A 26,565-nucleotide genomic window follows, 5' to 3' on the forward strand; every position below is an offset into this window, starting at 1 on the left:
CTGGCATTACAGCCGTCTTCGGCCCGGCTTGCTTGAATCCTGATGGTGCAGTAGTGAGCAAGGGACTCACATCTGAGCATACCCTTCCACCTTGTGGTGGCCAAAACGATTCAAAAAGGGGGTGGTGATGGACAGAGTATCTGAATTAAGCAGAACACTCCTACCCAGTCAAAAGATCAGGGCTTGATCCATCACCGTTTTTTAGCTCACTGCACCATCCTAGTTCAGAACCTGGCTACATGCAAATTAGTCTGACCCTGGCCCAGTGCATCATGGGAACAGGGCAGACCAAACTACCAAGCCAATTCTTTACTGGAAAGGAAACAAGCTTCCGGGGACCGGTTTCTGGCATTACAGCTGTCTTCGGCCCGGCTTGCTTGAATCCTGATGGTGCAGTGAGCAAGGGACTCACATCTGAGCATACCCTTCCACCTTGTGGTGGCCAAAACGATTCAAAAAGGGGGTGATGATGGACAGAGTATCTGAATTAAGCAGAACACTCCTACCCAGTCAAAAGATCAGGGCTTGATCCATCACCGTTTTTTAGCTCACTGCACCATCCCAGTTCAGAACCTGGCTACATGCAAATGAGTCTGACCCTGGCCCAGTGCATCATGGGAACAGGGCAGACCAAACTACCAAGCCAATTCTTTACTGGAAAGGAAACAAGCTTCCGGGGACCGGTTTCTGGCATTACAGCCGTCTTCGGCCCGGCTTGCTTGAATCCTGATGGTGCAGTGAGCAAGGGACTCACATCTGAGCATACCCTTCCACCTTGTGGTGGCCAAAACGTTTCAAAAAGGGGGTGGTGATGGACAGAGTATCTGAATTAAGCAGAACACTCCTACCCAGTCAAAAGATCATGGCTTGATCCATCACCGTTTTTTAGCTCACTGCACCATCCCAGTGCAGAACCTGGCTACATGCAAATTAGTCTGACCCTGGCCCAGTGCATCATGGGAACAGGGCAGACCAAACTACCAAGCCAATTCTTTACTGGAAAGGAAACAAGCTTCCGGGGACCGGTTTCTGGCATTACAGCCGTCTTCGGCCCGGCTTGCTTGAATCCTGATGGTGCAGTGAGCAAGGGACTCACATCTGAGCATACCCTTCCACCTTGTGGTGGCCAAAACGATTCAAAAAGGGGGTGGTGATGGACAGAGTATCTGAATTAAGCAGAACACTCCTACCCAGTCAAAAGATCTGGGCTTGATCCATCACCGTTTTTTAGCTCACTGCACCATCCCAGTTCAGAACCTGGCTACATGCAAATTAGTCTGACCCTGGCCCAGTGCATCATGGGAACAGGGCAGACCAAACTACCAAGCCAATTGTTTACTGGAAAGGAAACAAGCTTCAGGGGACCGGTTTCTGGCATTAAAGCCGTCTTCGGCCCGGCTTGCTTGAATCCTGATGGTGCAGTGAGCAAGGGACTCACATCTGAGCATACCCTTCCACCTTGTGGTGGCCAAAACGATTAAAAAAGGGGGTGGTGATGGACAGAGTATCTGAATTAAGCAGAACACTCCTACCCAGTCAAAAGATCAGGGCTTGATCCATCACCGTTTTTTAGCTCACTGCACCATCCCAGTTCAGAACCTGGCTACATGCAAATTAGTCTGACCCTGGCCCAGTGCATCATGGGAACAGGGCAGACCAAACTACCAAGCCAATTCTTTACTGGAAAGGAAACAAGCTTCCGGGGACCGGTTTCTGGCATTACAGCCGTCTTCGGCCCGGCTTGCTTGAATCCTGATGGTGCAGTGAGCAAGGGACTCACATCTGAGCATACCCTTCCACCTTGTGGTGGCCAAAACGATTCAAAAAGGGGGTGGTGATGGACAGAGTATCTGAATTAAGCAGAACACTCCTACCCAGTCAAAAGATCAGGGCTTGATCCATCACCGTTTTTTAGCTCACTGCACCATCCCAGTTCAGAACCTGGCTACATGCAAATTAGTCTGACCCTGGCCCAGTGCATCATGGGAACAGGGCAGACCAAACTACCAAGCCAATTCTTTACTGGAAAGGAAACAAGCTTCCGGGGACCGGTTTCTGGCATTAGAGCCTTTTCTGAATCGTTTTGGCCACTATAGGAGTGGAAGGGTATGCTCAGACATGAGTCCCTTGCTCACTGCACCATCAGGATTCAAGCAAGCCGGGCCGAAGACGGCTGTAATGCCAGAAACCGGTCCCCGGAAGCTTGTTTCCTTTCCAGTAAAGAATTGGCTTGGTAGTTTGGTCTGCCCTGTTCCCATGATGCACTGGGCCAGGGTCAGACTAATTTGCATATAGCCAGGTTCTGAGCTGGGATGGTGCAGTGAGCTAAAAAACGGTGATGGATCAAGCCCTGATCTTTTGACTGGGTAGGAGTGTTCTGCTTAATTCAGATGCTCTGTCCATCACCACCCCCTTTTCTGTATTGCTGAAGGTGGTTACACATTTTCAGGTCCTGCAGAACATCACACTGCCTACCTTCTTCCACCTCATACTACCAAGGAAGACAAGAGATGCATTTGCCTGGGCCCAAAATAGAGCATCGTTGTTCTACATAGATCGTACAAAAGAATTCCGGGTGGGCGCTCAACTCTTTCTTGGTTTTGTGGGGGCAAAGAAGGGGAAGGAAGTTCAGAAAAGAACCATTTCTCGATGGATACGATGTTATGCAATACCAAGAAACAACCCCTTGAGGGCTAGAGAGCTCATTATATCAGAGCTAAAGCTGCGGTAACTGCATTATCTAGAAGAGTCCCAGTTCTGGACATCGGTCAGGCGACCACGTGGGGATTGATGTACATGTTTGCCAAACACTACTGCCTAAGCAGTCAGGTCAAGAGAGATGGACATTTCACCTGTTGGGTGCTCCAGGACCTTTTAGTATGAATAGTCTGCAGACCCACATCTGGGGAAACACTGCTTTGGTATCTATTCTAAGGTAAGGAATCTGTGGCTAAAATTGTTGATGTCAGATTAACAAAATACTTGCCTTAGGTAACACCTTATCTGATAGAAACTCTATTTAGCTGCAGATTCCTTACTGATACTTCTATCCTTCTCATTCTGCGGACTGTCTGCAATTATCAACTATAGAGGTCTTTCAGGACCTCACTTGGCACACTCGTCATTCCTTCACAGCTTGGCTCTGTGCTTTTGGTGCTTAAAAACAGCCAAGAACTAAGGTCAGTGCGCTGGGGTGGTGCCTGTGTAGGCACTGCACACGCCCCTTCCGGCACAGACATCGCTAACAACGCCACTCCGAGCTGAACAACGTCACCTACTGGCACAGAGCGAGATTGCTAAAAAAATCGCAAATCTAGTCTGATGCCGGAAGAATATTCTAAAATAAGAAATCCACAGCTAAATAGAGTCTCTACCAGATAAGGCGTTACTGAAGGTAAGTAACTTTGATTCAGAGAGAGGTCACCTGGAAGGGACCTGAGGATATCTCAGGAGAAGGAGATGGGGCTGATAGGAGAATCATAAAGAGTCGGGCTGAGGCCCTAGGCTAACTTTTCGATGAACAGATCACAGAGGCTGACATCCAGGTGGGAACCTCTAGTCACTCCCATGTGGTGTTGTGGGGCTTTGATATTTGCAGACGCTCCTGCTGAGACAGGCTGCTTTCTAGAGGAAGAGTAGGGAAGAGAAGAGGGCACTTCAAAAGAAAGCAGAACCCCAACATAAAACTTCAAAGACTCATTTGGTGTATGGAAATGGCCTCTAAGAAGGGGAGATTGAGACACCCAAAATTTGTAATCTGGCGAGCCGCCTGACAGGCTGTGTGAGGAAGGGAAGCTCTGCAAGACTTCTGCCCGTGACCAGCACCTGGAGCCAAGGCCTGTTAGTCTTTCTGCTGGTTGAGGGGAAATCACCCAGGGAAACCAAGACCACCTGCCTTGGAGCCAGGAGCTCCAACGCCTGCCTGCTTGCCAAGACCAGTGTGCCCTGTGAAGAAAAGGTGAGAGTTGAAGGGAGCAAGGTGCAGTCGGGAGCCCTACAGAGGGGACTTATCTGACCACATCTTTGCAGATTGATAGTATCTCCGATCACTGTGGAAAGCTGGCAGTTCTGATCAAAAGAGGGCCTGCACCTACTGTGTGCTACCGCAAGTACTGCAAGCAATCTGACTTTGCCCAACAGAATCAGAACTTCCGAGTTGTGCAGTCAGGGGACCTGTTGACACGCTGAATGCTTCCATGCTACAGGTGTGAGTAAGACTCAAATCAGGACTGTCTGGGCCCCAGAGGAAGGTAGTCTGGCACCATAGACACTTTGAACATATTCCTAAGAGTCAAAGGGGAATACTTGAGTGCAGATTACTAGTAAGCTTTCCCTGGAGGGGGTCACCAGCAAATAGGGAACCACCCTGACAACTTTACAAGGAAAAGGGAGAGACTAGTTTTAGCCTGACAAACACTAGACCTCTGACCTCAAGGGGACTGTATTGTGGCGTAAAATGTTGTTATGCTTTTTGCTTGTGTAGAGTTTGAACTAAAATACTTTTTCATAGAAAAGCAAGTATTTGACGGACATCGATTCAGTGACATTACTATGTGCACTTTGAGTTATGAGCCGTGTTCTCTAATCTGTATCTACACCAACCCCCACCCTCCCACCTCCCACCCCTCTGCCCCCCGGGCCGTTAACAGTTACCCGTGAGAGTCAAGGGCAGAGGGATACTTGACCCAGTTGCTCAAGAGCCATAGTAGGCCAGACCCTGGTAAAATGAGGAGTGAAAGGCCTAAACCACCATGGTTCGGCCCAGTAACTCCTGCTTGCCCGATGGCACTCTGAAAGGGGTTCTGAGAGTGCTCCTGAATTTAGATTTTTTTGTGAGTGGGATAGTGATGAGGGCAGGCGTGCTGGATCATAGGGTTGTGGGATGGCGGTGCTTTGAGGTGAATTTAGGCGCTTTTACTGATTTTTCCTTCTTGCTGGTGCAGATTATCATGAAGCATGGGAAGCTCTTTAATCTGGCAGCCTTGGTTTGGGTAGTTGTAAGAACTGTGACTAGCTCTGTTGAAAGTAGGTGTTTCAGTGGTCCTGGTGTGAAGCAGTGGTGGCCATTATGATCTTGTCAATGTAAAAGTAGAAATTTCAGGTGGATTCTAGTAGTGCTCCCTAATGTATATACTGGATAGCTGTTGTCCATGTATATTTGCAAATTTGTATGTTTGAAGAAACCGTGCATGATTAACAGACAGTGCCAATGACGTACATGACCATTCCATTCTCAAGAGAAATTGGCACAGCAGTGGCACTACCAGAGATTGATACTATTCTCTCAATTTAGATGTAATCTTAAAGATGCATGTAATATGATCGTACAGTTTTGTGTCGGAGTTCCGGCCCCTTTCAAGTGTACAGTTGTCTTTCTCTTTTTTCCTCTTGAAATTCTGATAGTCCCACAGCCAGCACAGGCCATGGGAGTGACTAGAGTTCACTCCTGGATGTCAGCCACAGTGATATATGCAACAAAAGGTTAATCCTGGGCTCCCAGCCCCATTCTTTATGATTACCTTCTCAGTCCCATCTCCTTCCTGAGCCGTGCTCAGGCCCCTTCCTAGTGATCTATCACTGAATCAAAGAGCACCCTTTTGAAGTGTAAATGGGAGTCTCTATTGCCCTTCTTCCAGTGTGCCCCACCCAGCTCACAGGAATGCAGCAATACACAAGTCTGCCTGGGGGTATTCTTCTACTCCTCATTTCTTTTCCAGCCAAGCTGTGCCTTCCCAAAATGGAATCCAGGGTCCTCCATGTAATGTATCATTGCTAGAACACTTGCACTCAGTATACATATACAGCACACATACTTTCCAGCACTGTTAACTCCATGTATTGCGCCACCACAGACACACATACATTTAGCACATTGGTCAGTACTGTAGTGTACCCTGGTGTTTTATGTGCAAATACACACACTGTCAACACACAAACATACCATATGCCTGCTGCACAACACTTCACCCCTCATGTATGGTACTGCTCGCAGGCACACATACACCCAACACATGCTTTCATTGTGCACACCCTGCACAGCACTACATCTCTCATGTAATGTTTTTCTTGCAGACATACATACACTCAGTACATGCACTAACAATGCTTGTATGGCACAGCACTGTTCTATGCCTGTACAGTACCCTTCCCAGCGCAGAGTCAATACTCCAGCACTACACAGCACTCTGCATCTACCTGATGTAGGTCACAGATGAGTTAAGTACACAGCAGCGTAACTTTAAAAATGTGAGTGAGCCCATAGGCCTCATTCCAGTGACACATGGTAAAAAGGATCTGTTCCCTCCTACTGATCACTACACAGTATACTGCCACCACAGCGCTCGTACGGCAGTAGCCTTCCATCACTATGAAGATAGCGCTTTGGGCAACAACCCCCCCCCCTCCCGTTCCCTCCTGTCTAACAAGAACACATTCTGTGAGGCAGACCTATGTCATGGCACACACATGATCTGTGTTTGCCTATAACAACAAAAATCAGCATTAGAGATCCAGATAAGAGTACAATTGGGCACTCAGGGCAGGAGTACATTTCCTTCCCAACAAGCAGAACAATCATTGGCAAAGCCAATGGGTCTCGTATTTAAAAGGAAAGTGACAACTTACTGGTTTTGTCAATGCTTTTTAATTTATCATCCTAAAATAGCTGTTGGCAGTTGTAAATACCACACAAGCACACATCAGCTATGCTGGAGTAGATTAACTAACGCTGTTTCTAAACAAAACATTAAAAGTAATGTTTGAAACCAGTAATGAGCCATTGACTTGATAATTGAGGGGCTTAAGGTCTGTAATTGCTTTCATCACTTTTACTTTAGGGTTAGTCCGTCTTTTGTTTTGTTTAGACTTTAGATGATTAATGAAGAAGTCAATAGCCCTAACTTACACCTCAACAGTTGTGTTACTACTAGAAGTAGAATTGCTCCAAATATAAAAAAGAAAATGAATATCAGAAAGAAAAAAAACAGAATACATTATGAACATTTCTTGGAGTCGCAGGATAGAACAGGGTGCATTTTATTGGTCATAATACCAATTATCAGGAAATTAAAGTCTCACTTTCGCAAAACATTAATAATCTAGGGGTGTGGGTATAGTGGAAACTCATTCTGCTCCATCATTTAGAGTGTGTGATAACTGAATGAAAATGCTCATCTTCCATCCATGGCCAGGGCTATGGCTTGTGCAAGTCGGAGGTGGCCCACAACTGACCTATTAACCCACAGGTCTTTCCCTCCACAAAAGCAGCAGCCACCACTATTATACATGGAATGAGCCTCTCCACTGCTGCAATGATATTCAGTTTCACTTTCCAGGTCAACCACTGCTCCACCTTCAACCTGTGCGCTCCATTCAAGCAACAGCTTTGATTGCATCCAGCACACCACTGGCTAGAGTGACCTCCTGCCAACGCAGCCAATCACCATCAACACAACCAGTTCCCTTGCTTTTTCGGATTGATGTGGATGACGTTTGGCTGCCTTGGTGAAAGTCGGAGGAGGGGTGACGACCCAACGATTGCAGCTGTGGACGGGGGTCCTGCCCGGTGACCCGGTAACGGGCTCGCTGGTGTTCGCTGGGTTGGGATCTCCGCCTGCGGTGGCGGACCTAGGATATCATCGAAACAACTGATAAGTCTCCCTCTGCAGGCGTCCGTTCCCTATTCGCCCGTTCCCCTCTGAGAGATCGAGCTCGCTGGGGGAAGCAATCATGACCGACACCGAGCGAAGAGTGGTGGAACGGACCGAGAGTGACCCGTCGCTACGAACTGTGTTGGCAGCCATAGGGTCAATTCATGTGTACGTCGAAGGCCGCATTCAGAAGATGGTAGTGCGCTTGTCTGAGAAGGTACGAATTGGACCAGACCCTACTCCACTACAAGAAACGGTGACAACCGAGATACCCAAGATGGCCACTCTGATGGAGGAAGTAGACCCCGTACTGTGGGAGGTGACGGAGCCTCTGACCAGTGTTTTGGACGATGAGAACAAGTTTGATGCCACCAATGGATTGTTAAGCCTACGATCGTTGCCGACTATGGAAGGACTAATTGATGTTCCCACTCCAGAGACTTTTGATGAGAATTGTTATCGGACTGAAACTGCGTCACTCCCCTATACATCGGAGCCGCTAAGAAAGGCGGACGAATCAACGCTGGGAGTTCATAACGAGGAGGGGAGTCTCTGGACCTGACGGTGTTCACGGCACTTTCATTCTTCTACTTTGTCCTGCATTGATCTCTATTACAGTTTGTTCGTCCTCGGACTATCCTGTGGAAGAAGTGGTTTGTCCGGAGGGGACTCATACGTCTGATCGGAAGGGGCAGGGATGAGATTGAAAGACTGGGTTTGACCTCAAGTATCGATGGGCATGGGATCTGCTAAACTTATGCTTTAGGAAGGCTGGGCGGTGTTTGAAGTTTCCCTTGTTGCGATACATATTTCTTGTCCGATAGATTTCTTGACTTCAATCTGGGGATTCTTGGTTCTCGCGGGGGGGAGGGGTGACCGGGAGCCCGTACGAATAGGCCCTCCTCCACTTCTCTACTTTTGTAGATTTCTTCTTTTAGAACCTAGTTAGTTGGGGCGACAGGCACGCTGCTACTGGGGGTTAGGCGATAGCCGTTTGCAGGGGTGCAGGGTGGGGGGATGGGTTTTTTGTTTTCTTTTTGTTATCGCCCATATGTTTTTTCCCCTTTTTTCAATTTTTTTCTTAGTCTTTCCTTTACTCGTAATATTGGCGAAATATCCTGACTTTGATCCTTAACTTCTAGTGTCTGGTTGCCATGATTCTCCTGCTGTTTCGATTTTATGGGTGGGAGGGTTTTGAGGATCCGCATCTAAACTGTTTATCGATTATACTGATGCAAATGTTATTTTGTGCTCAATAGCGCGGGCCTCTCGAAGATTATCTGCTGCTCTACGTCTATCCTGTTATTGTATCAATTCACCCTGTTATCATTGGATGTATATATGGCACCGGATATGTCTGTCTATTTTCTTGCTTTAAAATAATAAAAAGATTTATAAAAAAAACAAAAACACAACCAGCTCCCTGAAGGTGAAACAACCAAAGGGAAACTACAGGTTTCCCGTGCTAAACTAATATATCACCATAGAAATATAGGAAGGAAAAAGCACTAGCCCCGGTTTCCAAATAAATGCAGTGGCCATCTTGAAGTAGTCAGATATTATACTGTATGTTGCAAAAATCATAATTTCCAGACAAAAACATGGGCAAAGGTGCATTTCTTGTATGAATTCAACCTTTTTACTTCAATTAAGTAGTGTACAGAAAACATTGAATTGATCAAAGAATTAAAAATATAATTTTAATGACACTCAGAAGGCTTATATTTTCTTTTAATAAATTGCACAACATTACCACGGAAACTATGAACATGTTTTGCTGTTAATAGGAGTTGTGTTGTCACCTCTCCATAGGCCTAGGGAAAAAACCTACTCCAATTTCAAAACGTTTGCTAAGAATTACAAAACAGACAGAGACAGGAATCATTGTAAACTAGTGTTGTTCATAATCATACCTGAGCAGACCCTCCCAGGATATTGAGTACACGGTGGGTGCATTCAGGAAAACAAAAGGAGACAAAAACTACAAGAAATGTTGATTGTTTTAGTGAAAGGATGTGCCATAACATCAAGAGCTGCCGACTTTGGAACTGGGAAACCTGGTTCGAGTCTCGGCGTCGACTCTCCCGTGCCTACAAAAACACAAAAATACAGAGACATGCGCATACAGGAAGAAAAGCCGAAATTTCAAACACACAGCAATTGGGATGGGTGAAGAGCGTACTGGAAGAAAAGCTGACAATGTAAACACAGGCTGAAAGAAAATAAAAAACTAGTTAACTTCAACAAACCTACATGCACAAAAGGGCAAGCCTACAAGTAACAGGGGCATGTGCCACGGGAGGGGTCGACACACAAAACGAAGCGACAGATAACCAGCATTAACCACATAGAAGCAAGCCTTTGCGAAGGACACGCAAAGCAACAAATTAAAAGCATTAGGCGGACTGTATGCCCACAAAGTAGATCCAGCATGTCTCAAAGAGATAGCGCATGCACTGACAAGGTGAAATTTAAAAATGACAGTGCTTTCCCAAAGTGCCAGAACTGCATCCCCTCTTTGTTAAAAGGACTGATGACCATCCTACTAACAGGAAAATCTTGTGGCTGTGCTGGGGCGTCTCGATGGCCGGGACGTTACGCTTTGCAGTGTCTATGTCCCAAACTCTGATCAGGCTGCGTTCTTCTCGGCGCTGTCGGGGAGGCTGGCGTCCCTGTTGGTGGGCACAGTGTTTATGGGGGGGACTTTAATTCGGTGCTAGACGTGGAGATGGATCGTTCCCATCCCCCACTGGAGCAATCAATGGTGCGCAGAGTGGCCAGGGCCCGGAAGAACTGGCAGGAAAAATGGGACCTCTTAGATGCCTGGCGGACACATCACCCCGCTGACAGGGATTATTCGTTTTACTCTGCACCCCATGACCTTCACGTGCGCCTTGACACTGTGCTTTGTACACCTGGGGCCCAGGAACTCACACGTAGCAGCGAATACCTTGCGAGGACTATCTCGGATCATAACCCTTGCTTGCTCACGGTCCTCTGGTCGAGACAGCGGCAGTCGGTTCCCACATGGAGACTGAACCCGCTGGCGCTGGAGGACCCGGTGTTTAACGCGGAGGTGCGGGAGGGTATAGAGCATTACTTTCAGGAGAACGCGGGGTCCGCGACCACTAGGGCGCATGAGTGGGACGCCTTCAAAGTGGTGGTGCGAGGTGTGTGCCTCTCGTCCACAGTGGGGGCGCGTCGGACATTGTTAGGTGATATAGAGCGGGAGGAGGCCTCACTGCGGCAGGCGGAGAGGGCTAGTCATATCGAGGGGGGCAGTAGGGAGGAAGTGCTGGCGGCTCAGGAGCGGGTAGCCACTCAAGTTGAGAGGCTTCGCTGCCTTGATTATAGAGAGTACATGGTCCGGGCACACGCTGAGAGAGACCGGGTAGGCACGTTGTTAGCATGGCTGGCCAACCCACAAACTAGGGGTACGCCGATACTATCACTGGCTACACCCGCGGGGGACCTGGTTCACTCGCAGAAAGAGATTAACGGTCAGTTTCTAGCTTATTACGCGGAGCTCTACCGGAGCAGGCTGACAGTCTGCCGGTGGAGTTCTACGCCTCGTACATTGACCTCCTAGCACCTCAATTACATCGGGTGTACGGCGAGGCCTGGAAGCTGGGCAGGCTGCCACCGTCGGCCAGAGAGGCGATCATAGTGCCGTTACTGAAGAAGGGCGGACTGCCTGCCGCCAGAACGGCTTACCGTCCGCTCTCGATGCTCACTGTGGACTATAAGGTGCTGAGTAGGATCTTGGCCACGCGGCTGTCCGTGCATATGTGTACTCTGGTGCACCCAGACCAGTCGAGCTTCATTCCCACGCGGAACACCTCGACATGCATAAGGCGACTGATACGGGTCATGGAAGTTGAGGGGGAGGGTCCCACGGGCGCGGCCGTGCTGTCGGTGGATATCGAAAAAGCAGTCGATAGCGTGGAGTGGTCGTATCTGTTTTGTGTGCTTTGTCGGTTCGGGTTAGGGGATGATTTCGTCCGCTGGACGCAGCTGCTGTATGACTCCGCTACTGCCAGGGTCCGTACGGACCGCTCAATATCTGCGGCATGCTCGGTGGAAAGAGGCACCCGACAGGGTTGCTCCTTGTCCCCGCTCCTCTTCGCGCTGGCGATCGAGCCTCTGGCAGCACGAGCCAGGCAGGGGCAATGTTATGGGGGGGTGCCGCTGCGCGGCGACCTGCATTACATCTCCCTGTATGCTGACGACCTCTTACTATACTTGGCCGACATGGAGACTTCGGTACGAGGTGCACGGGTCCTCCTTCGGGAGTTTGGCGAATTGTCAGGGCTGCGTGTTAACTGGTCCAAGACCTGTTTATTCCCATTGACACCACGTAGCGCCCAGCCCACGGAGCCGGAGGGACTGCGCTGGGAATCGGAGTGCTTACCGTACCTTGGTGTCTATATTTACCACACCCACTCGCTCCTATATGAGGGAAATGTGGGCAGAGCGTTGAGGGGCATTAGAGGCAATATGGGGTTTTGGCGTACCCTTCCACTGTCAGTGGCTGGACGAATAGCGCTGTTGAAGATGGTGGCCCTCCCGCGACTGCTTTATTTCTTTCGCACACTGCCAGTGTGGATTCCGACTTCCTTCTTCAGGATGCTGCGGTCGATGGTGATAGGGTTCATCTGGGGCTCCGGCAGGAGACGTGTAGCTATGAACACTCTGCTCAGATCGCGGGAGGAAGGAGGTCTGGCGGTACCGGATTTTGAATGGTACTATCTGGCGGCACAGCTGCAATGGCTCACACAGGCGGTGGCGCAGGAGTTTAGGGGCCCAGACGGCCCACAGGGCAGAATTATACAGCGCCATATCTTGTCCTTCATAGTGCTCCAGCAGAGGCTTCAGTTGGACCAGCTCACTCTCGAGGAGCGTACCCTTCGCCAATGCTGGCTGCGTAGCCAGAAACGTGCGAGATTTCCCACCCCGTATGCCCCGGAGATCCCTTTGGGCATGTGCACTGCCCTCCCCCATGGCGGGGATTGGTCAGCGCTGGCCACCTGCGAGGAACGTGGGGTCCACATGATAGGGGACTTGTATAGAGATGGTACTTTGTTGCTGTTCCACGAATTGCAAGACACCTTTGATTTGCCAAGGGGTGACTTTCTGCTGCATGCGGCTTTGGTATCCGGAATCCAGAAGCACTGGAAGTTGGATCTGGCGGAACCCCCCACGTCATTGGGCTGCCAATACATCACGATGGCCGCGGGCACTTTCAAGGCTATCACCTGCCTGTACAGGAGAATGGCATTGGATGGACCGCCGCCCCAGATAGGTTGCGGGAGCGCTGGGAGGGAAACCTTGGCCGGCAGATACCGGAGGCGACCTGGCCTCAGCTCGTGCGACGGGCCTGGAAGGGCACGCGCAAGGTTCGGTTTCAGCTGGTCCAGTATTTCACGCTACACAGGGCTTATTTGACGCCGGTTAAAATTCAGCAGGTCTTCGGGGGAGCACACTCAGTGTGCCCTCGTTGTAACACGGAGGGAGCAGACTTTGGCCATATGTTTTGGTCCTGCGCAGGGCTCGGTACATACTGGACTGATGTCATGACTTGCTTGAATGAGGTCACGGGACGTCAAGTTGACGTGAGTATGGGGGCTTGCCTTTTACTCTGGTTCCCGCACACGCCGGCCACAAAAATTACAAGTAAATTCTTTGACTTGGGGTTGATTATGGCCAAGAGAGAGCTCACAATGCACTGGAAGTCCAGGGGGGGCCCCAGCTTCCTGAGGTGGCGGGGGAGTTTCCAGCAATGGGCGAATAGTGAAGGGACTCTTAGATTACAGCTAGCCAGACGCACTTCTAATGACAAAGCGCTAGATGCGGCCAGGGCGTCGGGTGCGCTGGTGGCGGACCTTCAATCAATGGTGGAAGCTGGTGGGGGAGATGAGATGGAAGCGCCGGCGAGTCAGGCGATGGAGACTGGGGCGGGGACTGCGGGGGTACACACGGGAGGCGCAGCCAGCTAGGTCCTCACAGCCTGGTGCATGTGAGGGTTTACGCACTCTTGTTGAAGGGGAACGAAAGACCGCTAAGGTACCATGCTATATTTTGCACTGTTTCTGGATCACCGACTGGCTGAGGGCTGCGACTGTGGGTGTCTTAGAAGGAGTTGGGCACTATTGCACAAAGGTTTATGCCACTTTATGGGGAAGGCGGTAGGGGGCACACTGACAAGGGGGGCAGGGGGAGGGGGGAGGGAGAATTGTTAAAGCATAGAGGATGCGGGCTACTGTTGATTTTATCCTAGCGAGGACTATGGCGCTGAAGACCCGTTTATGATGCATGGATGTAAGATGTTTGACCAAAACTCAATAAAAATCTGTTTAAAAAAAAAAAAGGAAAATCTTAAGACTTTAATATTAAAAAACACTTCCTCCTTCAATATTGTTACTAAATCCTAGCTCGATCGCCTTTGCCCCCCCCCCCTAACTTTCTATTTTCCTTCTGATTTGGCACATTGTTTAAAAATGAATAGAATGTCTTCTGTTTGTTAATCTGATGTGCGAGGACAAACTTGATTTTATTTTAGGGCTAAACTTGACCCCCAAGTTCTCCAGATTTATTTTCAATTCAGAATGGAGGTGTCAGTATGAGTAACTCGATTAAACCTAAAACAGTTTCAAGACATAAAAGTTGTTCTGTGCGTAAATGTCCTTTACAAGTTATTGTGCATGTTGTTTTTATTTGTCCTACATGTTATAAAATGTTATGAAATTGTTAGTAAAACCATTAAGAGGAATATCAGCACAATAAATGGTGCCATTAATTTACTATCCACACCTTAATTGATTAATGTAAGTTTTACGATTTTTTGATTTGATTTTAAAACGGTTTTATCCCTGAGATGTGATTTGTTAGTATTGTTCTGTGCAACTTTACTGTTAAATTAATTCCCTGCCAATCTCTTTTTCGGGGAGTAAACCCTGCTTTCAGGGTTCAGCATGCTCTGAAGCAAAACTGTTTGCTGGATGTAGTGAATTAAAGATTACCAGGACATACACACATGTATTTTGAGCAAGTATAGACAGTGGCAGTGTTCCTGGGAACATATTTAGAAAATGCAGAGATTTATGATTTAGTGTAAGAGAAGAATCTTGAAAATCAGAGACCCAGGCAGGGAAAGGAAGGTGTGAGTCTGGTATTGTCTGATTTTCTAGGGCATGCTTTGTTAACTTGTGCAGTTTCCTCTAATTTGTCTGCCTTGTTAACATGCACTATGATTGCTTTTGATCCATGATGCAGGTGGACCATTTGCTCTATTCCTCATTTTCAGCCCTGGAATATATAGAGGCATCATTTCTACTGCACAGGGGCAGTGAAGGACCAACCCTTACAGCTGCCTCGTCCATTTCCAGCATGATTATCAGCAGGTAATGCAATGCGAATTTCGCCAATAACACAAAATCCACAGCACATGAAGCAAATATCATAAGCACCAACTCTCAACACATTGTTAATACCTACATTGTAACAGCAGTCACCCAATTTGATAAAAATGATGAATGGTTAATGTACACTGAGATTTGACAATCTTCACCAAACGCACCAAATATATAGGACAAATTAATCCCGGCAGACCCTCGTCACCAAGCTATGATGACGACTACAAAAAATATTTATTTGCTGAGCAGATCACGCAAACCGAACCTTTTTTGAAACCAACCAACTCACAATCTGTGAGTAACACAAAAACAAGCTCCCAAGTCCATAGGAATAACTGCATTGAATGGAAAAGACAAAGTTACCTCTCCAACATACTAGTGTTTAATACCACACACTGCTAGCCTCATACAACTGTTCTATGAGTAGATAATACAAATATCTGCTCAACCCCAACCAAAAACATACTTTGAATTTGAGCATCATTTGAAGGTGGACAGTACCAAAAATTGGCAGATGCCTCACCACCTACCTCTTGGATATCCATCCTGCGTTAAAGGTGAAGGAACTGGTATGTTCCGGATACTGGAGCCTCAATCTGTTTCGCCTTCACCAGCACCTTTGCATCTGACAGGCCACTGTAAAAATCATAAACGCAGTAGTGTTTAAAGGCTGAAACAATTATTCTCCTGTAAGCCAGCATGTGTGACTTTAAATTACCCTCTTAGCCTTTACCATACACCTAACTTTCTCAACTTACAGCAGCATTCACTATGTTAGCGACTCCAACCAATTTCCCAAAAGACAACAAACAGAAGATGACATGTCCAACACCACAACAATCTCTAACATTCCCTAACAACCCCCACAACACACTAGACATTGTGAACAAAACCTCCATGGCCTTCAACTAAGAAAGGCTAGCATGTATCACAACTCTTCCTCCCCGGCAATTGAATAAAATCGAGTGGATGATCATTCTTCCACAAGAGGTAGGTTTAGTGTTCAGACAATACTTTGCACACAAGTCAACATATGTTTAACATCTTTGATTATTTTATTCCCACATAGAAAAAGACAAATAACAACTATGCACTATTTCTCATATTATGCGTACATACGTACCTTTATAGTATATTCCTATGCATCCATTTACTTTATGTTACTTATTTGTCTTGACATAGATTCAATGACAACTTCCCTATCACACACCACTTCCCAGACTGGTCTGTACCTCAAACTAGGTCTTTATGCCCTACAGTGCTGCCCCATATATGTAATGTCCTATTAGTTGTTCACTGTTCAGTTTCCAACAGCGTTCTTACTTTTTCTCTGCAAGGGGGTTCTACACTTTTCTGCCCTTTCCATCCCCTTGCCACTATCATTTTTGCTTTGTTTGATTACTTTCAAGGAGGCCTTGTATCTCAGGGCTCATCGGACCTTTGGAATAGCGCTGCTAATGTATTAAGTCCCCTTCTAGTTTGTTGCCGCTCCGCATTTTGTTTACTCATTCCCTCTTCTGTCACTGCCCATGCTTGCCTGTCTTTCATCCATGCATTCACTGTTGGCCCAAGTGTGTAGCTATATGACACTTATTGACTATTACCGCAAGTGTTACAATTTTGTATTTAATTGTTCTCCCCTTTAGTATGGGCATCACTCTCATTAGGCTTTGTATATTGGCGAGAGTGGGCAGGCCTTCAGTCATCAGATGCATTATGCTCATCACGACTGACTCCAATATTTTGCTAATGCTCTAGGCTCCCACATCAGATGTAAGAAACCCACACCTGTTTCCCCACATCTAGGGCCTGTTGCTGTTTTACTAGGGCTTATCATCCCTAGCTTTGCAAGAGGTAAATATATTCTATGATACAAATTGAATTGCATAAATTTAAACTATTAATTTCTTGACACCTTTTCAGCACACTGGCCAACTGGGGAGTGTGTGTATTTTCATTGGGAAAGTTCTTCTCAGGATCTTCCCTGTTCTGAACTTTCCTTGCTTGTTGGACATAGAACCCAATATTCTCTTATTAAGGCTGAACTATGAGAAAATGCCTATTTCAGTCTCCATCATAGTTCCCTTGAACTCCCATCAACAAGTAGTGATGTGAGCTGCACCACTCCAAATGAGGATCAGCCTCCCATGTCTACTACTGTCTTCGCATTACTCTGATTACCAGTGTCTCCTGTATATATCACGAGGCCTTGTGTACGCCACAAAATCTGAAAAGGCTCTGGCACTTACCAACCCTGCTGCCCTCACAAACAAACATACTACATTGGCAACACCTTCCCAGCAGCTTCTCCTCCACTAAAACCCTTCTTGAAGTAATGCTTCCCCTCCTGGGAAGCCAGACACATTGAAAGGACTCTGTACACTCTGCCCTTGGCCATCACAGCAATCTAAGCAGAGACCCTTACCACTCCAGTTAGAGGACATTCCAGTGTCTCCCTACTGACAGGTGAAGCCTGTGCAGCTCTGACACACTCACTGATCAGATCGCCCCTGTCCTAACAAGGACTCGTGTGACCCAGTTGCCCCAAACAATTATTGGCCAATATGAAGACACCACCCCCCCCTCCCCTGCGCCCGGAAAGTTTTCAGTGTTGATTGGTCACTTATTTTGCTTGTAAAGACTATGGGAGAGAGGCTTTGATTTCAGTGGAATAGCTTTGTGGATGCCGGGATTACCCAGTGTTTAAGTAATAAACACATGCTTTTTAATGTGAGAAGAAGTTCTGATTGTAGGAGTCTTTGTTGAAGCATTTTTGAATTTTTACAAACAAGTTGTGTTGTGAATGTTAAAATATCAATTAACATTTTATAGCATTCACTTTAATAAGAAATATACTACTAATATTTTAATCATTACGGGTTAAAATAAATTCAAATAGATGAATTTTATCACATTTTCAAACAAATACTGCACTCTATAAATTCTGTACAACAAACAACCGAATACATCTGCATGCTTTTTCGGCAAAGGTCTGATAATGAACTTGTCTGGAAATGGGTTAAATTGAATTGGGAAAACAAATAAGTATTTCAAATACTGAAATAATTTTGTACTACCAATAAATATGTTGCTGCCAAGCACTCAAATGTCGAATGGTAGTTCATATTTGGTTTATAAATTGCTTCATCTGATAGAGGTGTGCCTCCATTACAACAGTCCACTTTCTGTGACTCTGCATCCACCACCGCCTCGTCTCCAATGGTATACTCTTCACTAGTTGGTCAATCTATCTTCCTAGGGCAAGGACTCCCAGCAGACCTCTGAAGGACACCCAGTGGATTTCTCCCACGAGGTAAAGCCCTGCCCGCCCCTTACAATTCCAAGATGTATTAGATGGGGTATTTGTCTGATACACTCCAAAGTAACTGGTAATAGTAAAGGGAGAGCAAAGGCAGAGGTGGAGGCTTATTTGAGAATATGGGATTATCACGACCCAACAGTATGGCCCTGATTACACCTACGTAACGTGGCTAATTTGATTTCATGTGCAAACACCAGTTAATACCGAAATCAGGACTCCTAGTCGGTATTGCTCATGCACTAATTGCATATGCAGTATTTGTCCACGTGCAAATTGAGTACTATGTGCCATTTTCCCAAATGTGAACAAGTGAGATCTGGCAAGAATCTCACTGCCAAAGGGTGAGAAATTCTAAACTGTGCTCCCTGGAAGGCTCTTCGGGATGCACGATACAGATTTTCGCAGCAGTGCAAAAATTTGAATTTAATGCAAGTTGCCAACAACATATTCACCAGGTTTTACCAGTGGTAAACTTGTAGGCAAATAGCTGGGGGTGAACAATTTAAAGATGGGCAAATAGTACCTGGGCAATTAGCACCTTGGCAAATATTGCCCAAAGAGGAATACAGTTTCAGGGGGACACCGAGAGTTTGCACTCGAAGCAGAATTAGCTCTGTGTAGTTATAAGAGACCCTATATCTTTCTTATGAGCTAAGTCTTCTCCACTGTATTTTTGTTAGAACCCTCACTCTTCCATACTCGGTTTCTGCCTGTTTATATATATTTGCAATGCACTATGAACAGGGTTCGCTTACTGTGAATGCATTTATCCATCCTTTCATTCTCTGATGTGCACTAGTTCCTAAACATCTTTTCATCTCAGCTATTTTTTTTCAAATTCCATATCAACTCTGAAGACTTTGAAATAGAATATTCCCCAAAATGTATCAACCTCCTTGCTTAATTTCACAAAAATAAAGAAAGAAATGCCAGGGTCCAAACCTCTTCTTAGGAGCCCACCACTAAACACAGCGATTGCCAAATACCAAACCTGCCTAGTCTAGACTCCTCCTCACACTTCTTTCTTTCACCATCCTACACTTTCTGTCTCTTCATTTTACATATACAAGGTCTTTTTAATCCTTGTTCTCTCCCTTTACTTCGGTCCCCAAAAATGAATGCCGGCGACTACCACCAGCAATCACCAGCTCAAATTAAGCACTGACTGGTTCATACAGCAAATAATCTATGGTTAAGAACTCTGTGCCTATGGCAACACGATTTGCTGTAACTTAAAGGACCGTGAAATAAAATAGTAGCTCCAATTCCAACTGGCATACAGTCAAAAGTGCAATAAAAGCAACACAAATCAGAAAAGCTATATTATAAAAAGTCATAGTCAATCCTTTGCCTGGAATTAATTGGTGGCCAAAGTATGACATAATATGAGCTAAAAGAGTTTTAAGTGTTATGTTATGTTATGTTACAGTAACTTATAGAGCTCACGTTCACCAGACGGTATCATGGCACTAAGCGGGGAGAGAGGAGCACTATATGCTTGATTAAACAGCTGTCTCTTAAGCAGTTTCCTGAACTGGACATAGGAGGAGACCGACCTCATCTCCACAAGACGGGAGTTCCAAAATTGTGGGGCCAGGGTAGCAAATCTGGAGCCACCATGCTTCTTGCGTTTGAAAGAGGGCGTCGTTAACAGATTCAGGTGGGAGGATCGCAAGTCTCGAGAAGGGATGTAGCGTTGGATCCTGGAAGAAATTAAGGTTGGACTATTGCAGTGAAGAGCTTTGAAAACGGTGCATCCCAGCTTAAAAGCTCTTCTCTTGGCCACAGGAAGCCAATGTAGCTTCTTTATGAGAGGCCTGATATGCTGCCACTCAGGTAGATGAAAAATAAGTCTGGCAGCTTGGTCCTGAACCAATTGGAGGCGTCTCAGTTGGTAGGCTTGGATGCCGACATACAATGAATTGGCATAGTCCAAGCGGGAGATAACCAAAGCTAAAATAACTAGGTTCAGAGCTTCCCTGGACAGGAATCTGCTGATCTTTCTTATCCTCCTCAATTAAAAGAAGCTAGCGGAAACCACTGTCGAATCTGGGTGTTAAGTGACAAGTCGTTAGAAATCACTATACCCAAACTTTTGGCGGAGCTGGCTGGCACCGGGGAGTTACCCAGAGAGGATGGCCAAAAGTTGGAGTGCCCCAGGTTGGAAAGTCTACCTGTAAGAATCAGCTCCGTTTTGTCTGGGTTCAACATAAGTTGGTTGTAGTTCATCCAGTCACTTATGAAGATCATGGTGGCTTGAAAGTTATGAACTGAAGATGCTGATGAGTTGATGTGAAACACCAATTGAAGATCATCAGCATATTTGTATGTTCCAATCTTTCTTTCTCTCAAATAGCGGATAAGGGGACAGAGAGTAAAGTAAAATACATTTTATATACAGGTAACACATTTATGGGCCTTTGTTGAGGCCTCTGTAGCCCTGCGGCGCGCTCCCTGGGATGATTCAGTGTGTGGTAAGAGTGATACACAGATGTGGAAACCACCAGCAGCATTAAGTCATTGAGCTGGCCTTCGCTTTGTACAACATTAAACAAATGCTCTAGCATTGGGGTACACTATTGTGTTTTCTTAATATTTGTAATTTATTACCAAATCAGAGAAAGAAAGAATCACAGGTAAATTTTGGTCCATCGTGCAAAACACTGGTCGGATGTTACTAACCTTAATTAGGGGTGGTGCAATTTAATTAATTAGAACTCATAGTAAAGACTACATTGCTCAAAGTTGTAATGCTGACAAGTGGAAACTGATTTATAATGGGTGAAATATGCTTAGAAATGGATTGTTTGTTCCCAGGGCCACAAAATGCGGCTCAAACCAATCTAGAGCATGACACTATGGTCAGTATAACCTCTTGGCTGTGATTAGATGGTATTTGCCCCAACATATTTCATAGCTGAGCCGGCAGGAATTCAGGAGGAAATGGAGGGACTTTTGGCTCCTTTAGGAAGTTGTCACTACACTTGGCAGCATTCCTGCTATATCTGTGTGGGTTTGTTTGCTGCTGGGAACCTCTAGGATTTGATAATAACATTTGCCTCTTTGTCAGGAATGAGACTTGGACAGGGTAAAGCGAGGGTGTGGCAGGGGAGTGGTTGGCAAATACTTGGGCTTAACAAATGTAAATATTAAAAAGAAAATAACACTGTGGGTAATTTAAAATCCCACCAAAGATAAGGAATTTTTGTCTTCCTTTTTTTCATACTTTCAGAAAGTTCATTGGCTTATGTGTAATTTCAGTGTTTTAGCTTTAATGTTATTTTTCCTTTCTACTTTGAAAAATAAGCCTTTGAAATAATGACCTACAGGCGCCTCCTGGTAACTGTGACGAAGACTCCGATACATTTGTTCTACAATTGCCTTAGAAGGCTTCACCATGGATAAACAGGGAATTAATGTTTCAACAATTGATCATGGAAGGGATAGGTTGCTATGTTGCCCCTGTGCACACAACGGGGTCGAGAAATCAGTAAATGACACAAAATCAAACTTCTGTTTCAGGCAGAACACGTCTACTTTTCATCTCATTCCATACGGAACTCCGGAGCCGACCAACTGCAAGGTTTCCTTCCCTGACAGCGCAGCTCTGAGAAGCCTGCTCAGCGAATATCATGAAATTGAGGTTCGGGTAAGTCTAAAATCAGACACTTTAGACAAGAGGCAGATATACACTTTGAGGTCTCCCGCTTGTCTTTATGAAAGTGGCTAATCCCAGCCTCTAATGACATTCATCTATGAAGTCCTTCTCTTTGAAGTGCAGCAGTGGTGACTTTTATGCATGAGTGCCTAAGTCATGAAAGAGTTCCAAGTGAACTGAGTCTTTGTAAATGAGTCCCCTTTACATAGATTGCATGCACACTGACCACAGGAAGAGTTCCTTAAGTATGACTCTTGCTCTCATTAAGTAACGTTGGGAACTCCTGAACTAGCAGAAGCCATAAAGCTTTTTGGTTTGCAGGTCGGTGATATATACCTCAGCAATGTGATCGGAGATGGTGTGATCTCTGTCTGCTGTGAAATTCAGGGATATGGTCTTGTGAGTGATATGTATGCGTATTTTACGGTCAGCCGGCGAATCCAAACTGTAGAAAGCTCCAGCGCAACGCAGGAGCACTGAGATCTTGCTATATGATTGAGAAGAAACACGTCATTTGAATATTTGAGAGCATTCTCAATGGGAGATTACTATTCAAATTTCTCTTGGCACTAGTGCAGTTACATTTCAGATTACAGAGTAAACAACTACATTTTATTAGGGGAATATCCGCCCTCTGCCCCGTCGGCCAGTCGTCCGAGCAGTGACGGTTTCATAGGCATTCATAGCATATTTATTTGTTTCTGAATTTTACATGTACACTCCCAACTAATTGTTTACTGGTGCTGTAAAGTGAAGTCGATAAAATGCAACAGCAGTTGTGAGATAGAGTGTAACATAGACAGATACGCGATGTGTGATGGACTCTAGGCTAGCAGTATGAGATGAGACAAATTCAGACAAACCAAGATCTTATTCAAGACTATGGTAATTGTAAGAATTTATTAAAAGGACGGAGCTAATAGCGGACAACTACCTGTCCCTCAAGTGACAGGTGCACTATTAGCCAGCTGACTAAATTACAGTATAGTTAATCACCCTTCTTTAGCCCATGGCAAGAACTTCCAGTTTCCAAGACCTGGATTCTCTTTCATAGTAAGTAATGCATACACACCCTGACTTTGCAAAGGGAGGAGTTGAAATAGTATTGTAGGTTTAATTAGACAGCGGAATGGACAGAAATCCTTGAATTCCTTTCTAAGTAAGGATCTCAAGCAGTTTGAAATCCCACTGGATGTTGACCTTTTAAATTTAGGGTAATGGTTACGAGTTCTGTAGCATAGTGTAGTTGTCATATGGTTTCCAGTAGATCACACTCAGAATCAACATTGGCACCCATTCTGTCTGTTCTGTTTGATGTTCTTGCTTCTTTTGGGGCCAACTCGGGCCTCGTTATTAATTGGGCCAAGTCCTGTGTATATGTTCTTTCGGGGGTTTTGCCCCCCTTACCGAGTAGACTTCCCATTCAAGTGGTCCAATCGGGCTTCAAGTACTTAGGGATTTTTATTACGTTGGACCCGACGCTCCGCTTTGAGCATAATCTCCTCCCACCGTTGCTTAGACTGCGACTGGATGTGGCCCGTTGGCGCAAGCTTCCTTTATCACCGCTGGGCAGGGCGGCCCTGTTTAAAATGATGTCCTTGCCGCGATTCCATTACGCGCTTCACAACTCTTATGACGCTATCCCTAAGACCTATTTCCAAGAGATTGAGAGTCTTCAACGGCAGTTGATATGGGATGGGCGACCCCGTATCGCACTCGCAAAGCTCACCATCCCCTGGTATGACGGGGGCATGGCGCTCCCCGATATCAAGCGATATTATTGGGCTTCCCAGTTGTCTGCCATTAATCATGTGATGTTTTCCCCGGGTCGTAATCCTGCATTTGAGATGGACAGACTCCAGCTTCCGGGTGGGGACTTTACTAGAGCGCTTTATTCCCGATCGGCCGGGCGCCATCTTGTGGGCCCATCCAGGATTGCAGTAACGGTGTGGCGGGCTGCGAGTGTGAGTTTGGGGTGGGAGGATCGATTGACGTTAGCGACTCCGCTTTATGCATCCGAACGTTTGGGCGGACTCTGGTCTACCAAGGGTTTCGACCGCTGGGATGTGATTGGGATCTGTAGGGTGGGTGACATGTACTCGAACGGTTGTGTGAAGTCGTTCCAGGTCCTCCAGGCGGAATATGGTTTGAGTGGTAGGGAATTTTTTCGCTACCTGCAGGTCCGACATGCCCTCGTCTCAGTCTTGGTTCCTGATGAGGCCTTGCCTGACTCTTCCCCCCTCGAGGACCGTGTCCTGGATGGACATCTTCCCGATAGCACTATTTCTCTGATTTACAAGAAGTTGATTAATAATCGGGTGGACTTACTGATCCGACTTCGGGAGGCTTGGGTTCGCGATGGGTTGGAACTGGACGACGAGGATTGGCAATCGGCGCTCTCTTCTCCCAAGGAGGTGGCCATTCCTGCCCGTCTCCGTTTGGTTCAGCTTAAGATTCTTCATCGAGTCTATGTCACTGGTCCGCGTCTGGTTACGATGGGCTTTTCTTCGGATGGGCTATGCAAGCGTGGATGTGGCTTGAGTGCGACTTTTTTGCATATCCTTTGGGAGTGCCCGGTTATAGCTGCTTATTGGACTGCTGTGCTTGAGGTGATGACTGCTGTTACGGAGGTGGCCCTGCGACCGGAGCCTCGCAGATGTCTGTTGAATGTATGGGAACCCACTGACTACTCTGTGGCCCAGACCAGATGGGCTACCCTTGGTTACATGATTGCGAAGCGGGATGTCGCGCAACTCTGGGGCGCTTCCAGGCCCCCTGAGGTCTCGAGGTGGGAAGACAATATGGACTGGTCCATGTTTCGTGAAAAGACGGTTTATGTGGCCAGGGGCAGACCCAGGGCGTGGACGAAGGTTTGGGGCCAGTGGAATGATTATCGTGGGGGTATTTGCACCCCTCCCCTTGAAAACACTGCTGAGATTGTCCTTTCTCCCTAGACTAGAGTTCCCGGAACCTTTCCGTAAGGTTTTTTTTTTATACTTCCGGTTCTCCCCGCTGCTCCCCTCCCCCCCCTCCCCGACTTGATTGGAGCCTCCGGGCTCTGGGTGTGTTCTCCTGATCGTGGAACCGTCCCCTCCGCTCTTTGGGCTGACCTTAATTATCGTCCATTCGCCTTTAGTGTTTATGTTTTCTTTTTGTAAAAAATAAAAATACAAATTGTTCTGTGATGTCTATAGAGTAACGCTCTGTACTTGAGCTGTACCTATCCACGGGTGTATATTTTCTTACATGCAGTTTGCCTTGTTATTAGCGGCCAGCCCGTGAGGTTGTAGGCCCATTCTTGTACTTTTCTATGCTTACTCCAATAAAGGTTTTGGAAAAAAAAACAACAAAAAAACAAAAAAAAAACATTGGCACCCATCTGCATGGTTACACAGGGCACAATGGGTGTGGCGGAGCAGCCAAAATTATAGTAGCAAATTACAGCTATTCCCCTATATTATTGACATATCAGTTTTGGAAGAAGATTGAGTGAGAGTGGAAGTACTTCAGTAATTGTCCTTGAGTTTCCGAAGGCTCCATTTTACTAAGCACCAAGATCTCAAAAACTGAGAGCTTGAGGTAGGTCCTGCACATTGGAAGAGTTTTGGTAGTTGATATACTGTTTAGATCAGTTTAGATATAAGGGCAAGCTGCTTCCGCAAGCTGTTACCTTGTGTGTAGGCCTTGTAAATGGATAGATGCTTAGGAGTGATTCACAGATAACAAGGCTGAGTTTGATTGTGGGGTCACTATACTTTGTGCTTGGCTATAGCGTTATATATGTGTCCGCTTTGTCATTCCATCTTGGCAATGGTCTCTCTCTTATTTTAGTTGTGCTTTTACTTTGGGTTTGTTAATAGCTCCCAGTGGATAAGATAATTTTCTGACAGGTAGGTATTTCCTCTCTTGATTGTGTCATTACTTGGGAATCAGAAGAATTGGTGGTTGCCTTATGAATTTCCAAACAGTTGGGATGGTGTCCATGACAATTGGGCTTTTTCCAGCAAATGGTCCATTGAGTATGGACAGTGCGATTAGAATTATATTATTGGTTGGATGCTGGTGAGCTAGCCATTTGGCGCTTGGGGTGTCTTATAGCCTGCCATAGTTGTCTCTGGATAGGGTAGTGTGACTAATATGGTGATAGCAATCATGGTGGTTGCTATTACGGAGAATATGAGTTATGGCACTGAAGTATTTTGATATGTGAGGGGACAATGGGTAGGGATCTCTCATGGAAGTCCCATATTTTGACTGCTGCTTCTTCCTGACTTAAACGCTTTGAATACACTTTCAGGCTCTGTGAGGTAATTTAGCTTTAATCCAAGCCAGTAAAAAATTGCCTTCATGTATGTTTTCCTTTTCAATCTCTCCCATCAAATCCAAACCGTCCCACCAGAAAACTTTCTATCCGCAACCTTTTTCATCAGAACTGAAAACTGCTACCTCATTTGATGCCTCAGCTTCAGTTAATTAATTAATGATATTGCCCAAATGGGTACCTTTGTGTACATTAACCTCTCA

General features: G+C 46.2%; 1 protein-coding gene across 4 annotated transcripts in view; it reads left to right on the top strand.

Annotated features, from left to right (window-relative positions):
* The window catches only part of LOC144798682 (polycystin-1-like protein 3), a 1,031,816-nt gene that overhangs the window by 177,113 nt on the left and 828,138 nt on the right, over nucleotides 1-26,565 (top strand). For all 4 annotated transcript variants that reach the window (XR_013603613.1, XM_078669668.1, XM_078669669.1 and 1 more), the window contains exons 5-6: nucleotides 14,922-15,049; nucleotides 21,906-22,032. Coding sequence is in view for 3 of the 4 variants with exons in the window: in XM_078669668.1 (XP_078525794.1) it covers nucleotides 14,922-15,049; nucleotides 21,906-22,032 (255 nt within the window). In the remaining variant the exon portion in view is untranslated. The remainder of the gene's footprint in view (nucleotides 1-14,921; nucleotides 15,050-21,905; nucleotides 22,033-26,565) is intronic.

This window comes from Lissotriton helveticus, chromosome 12, assembly GCF_964261635.1.
Source record: "Lissotriton helveticus chromosome 12, aLisHel1.1, whole genome shotgun sequence".
NCBI classification, from domain to species: domain Eukaryota; kingdom Metazoa; phylum Chordata; class Amphibia; order Caudata; family Salamandridae; genus Lissotriton; species Lissotriton helveticus.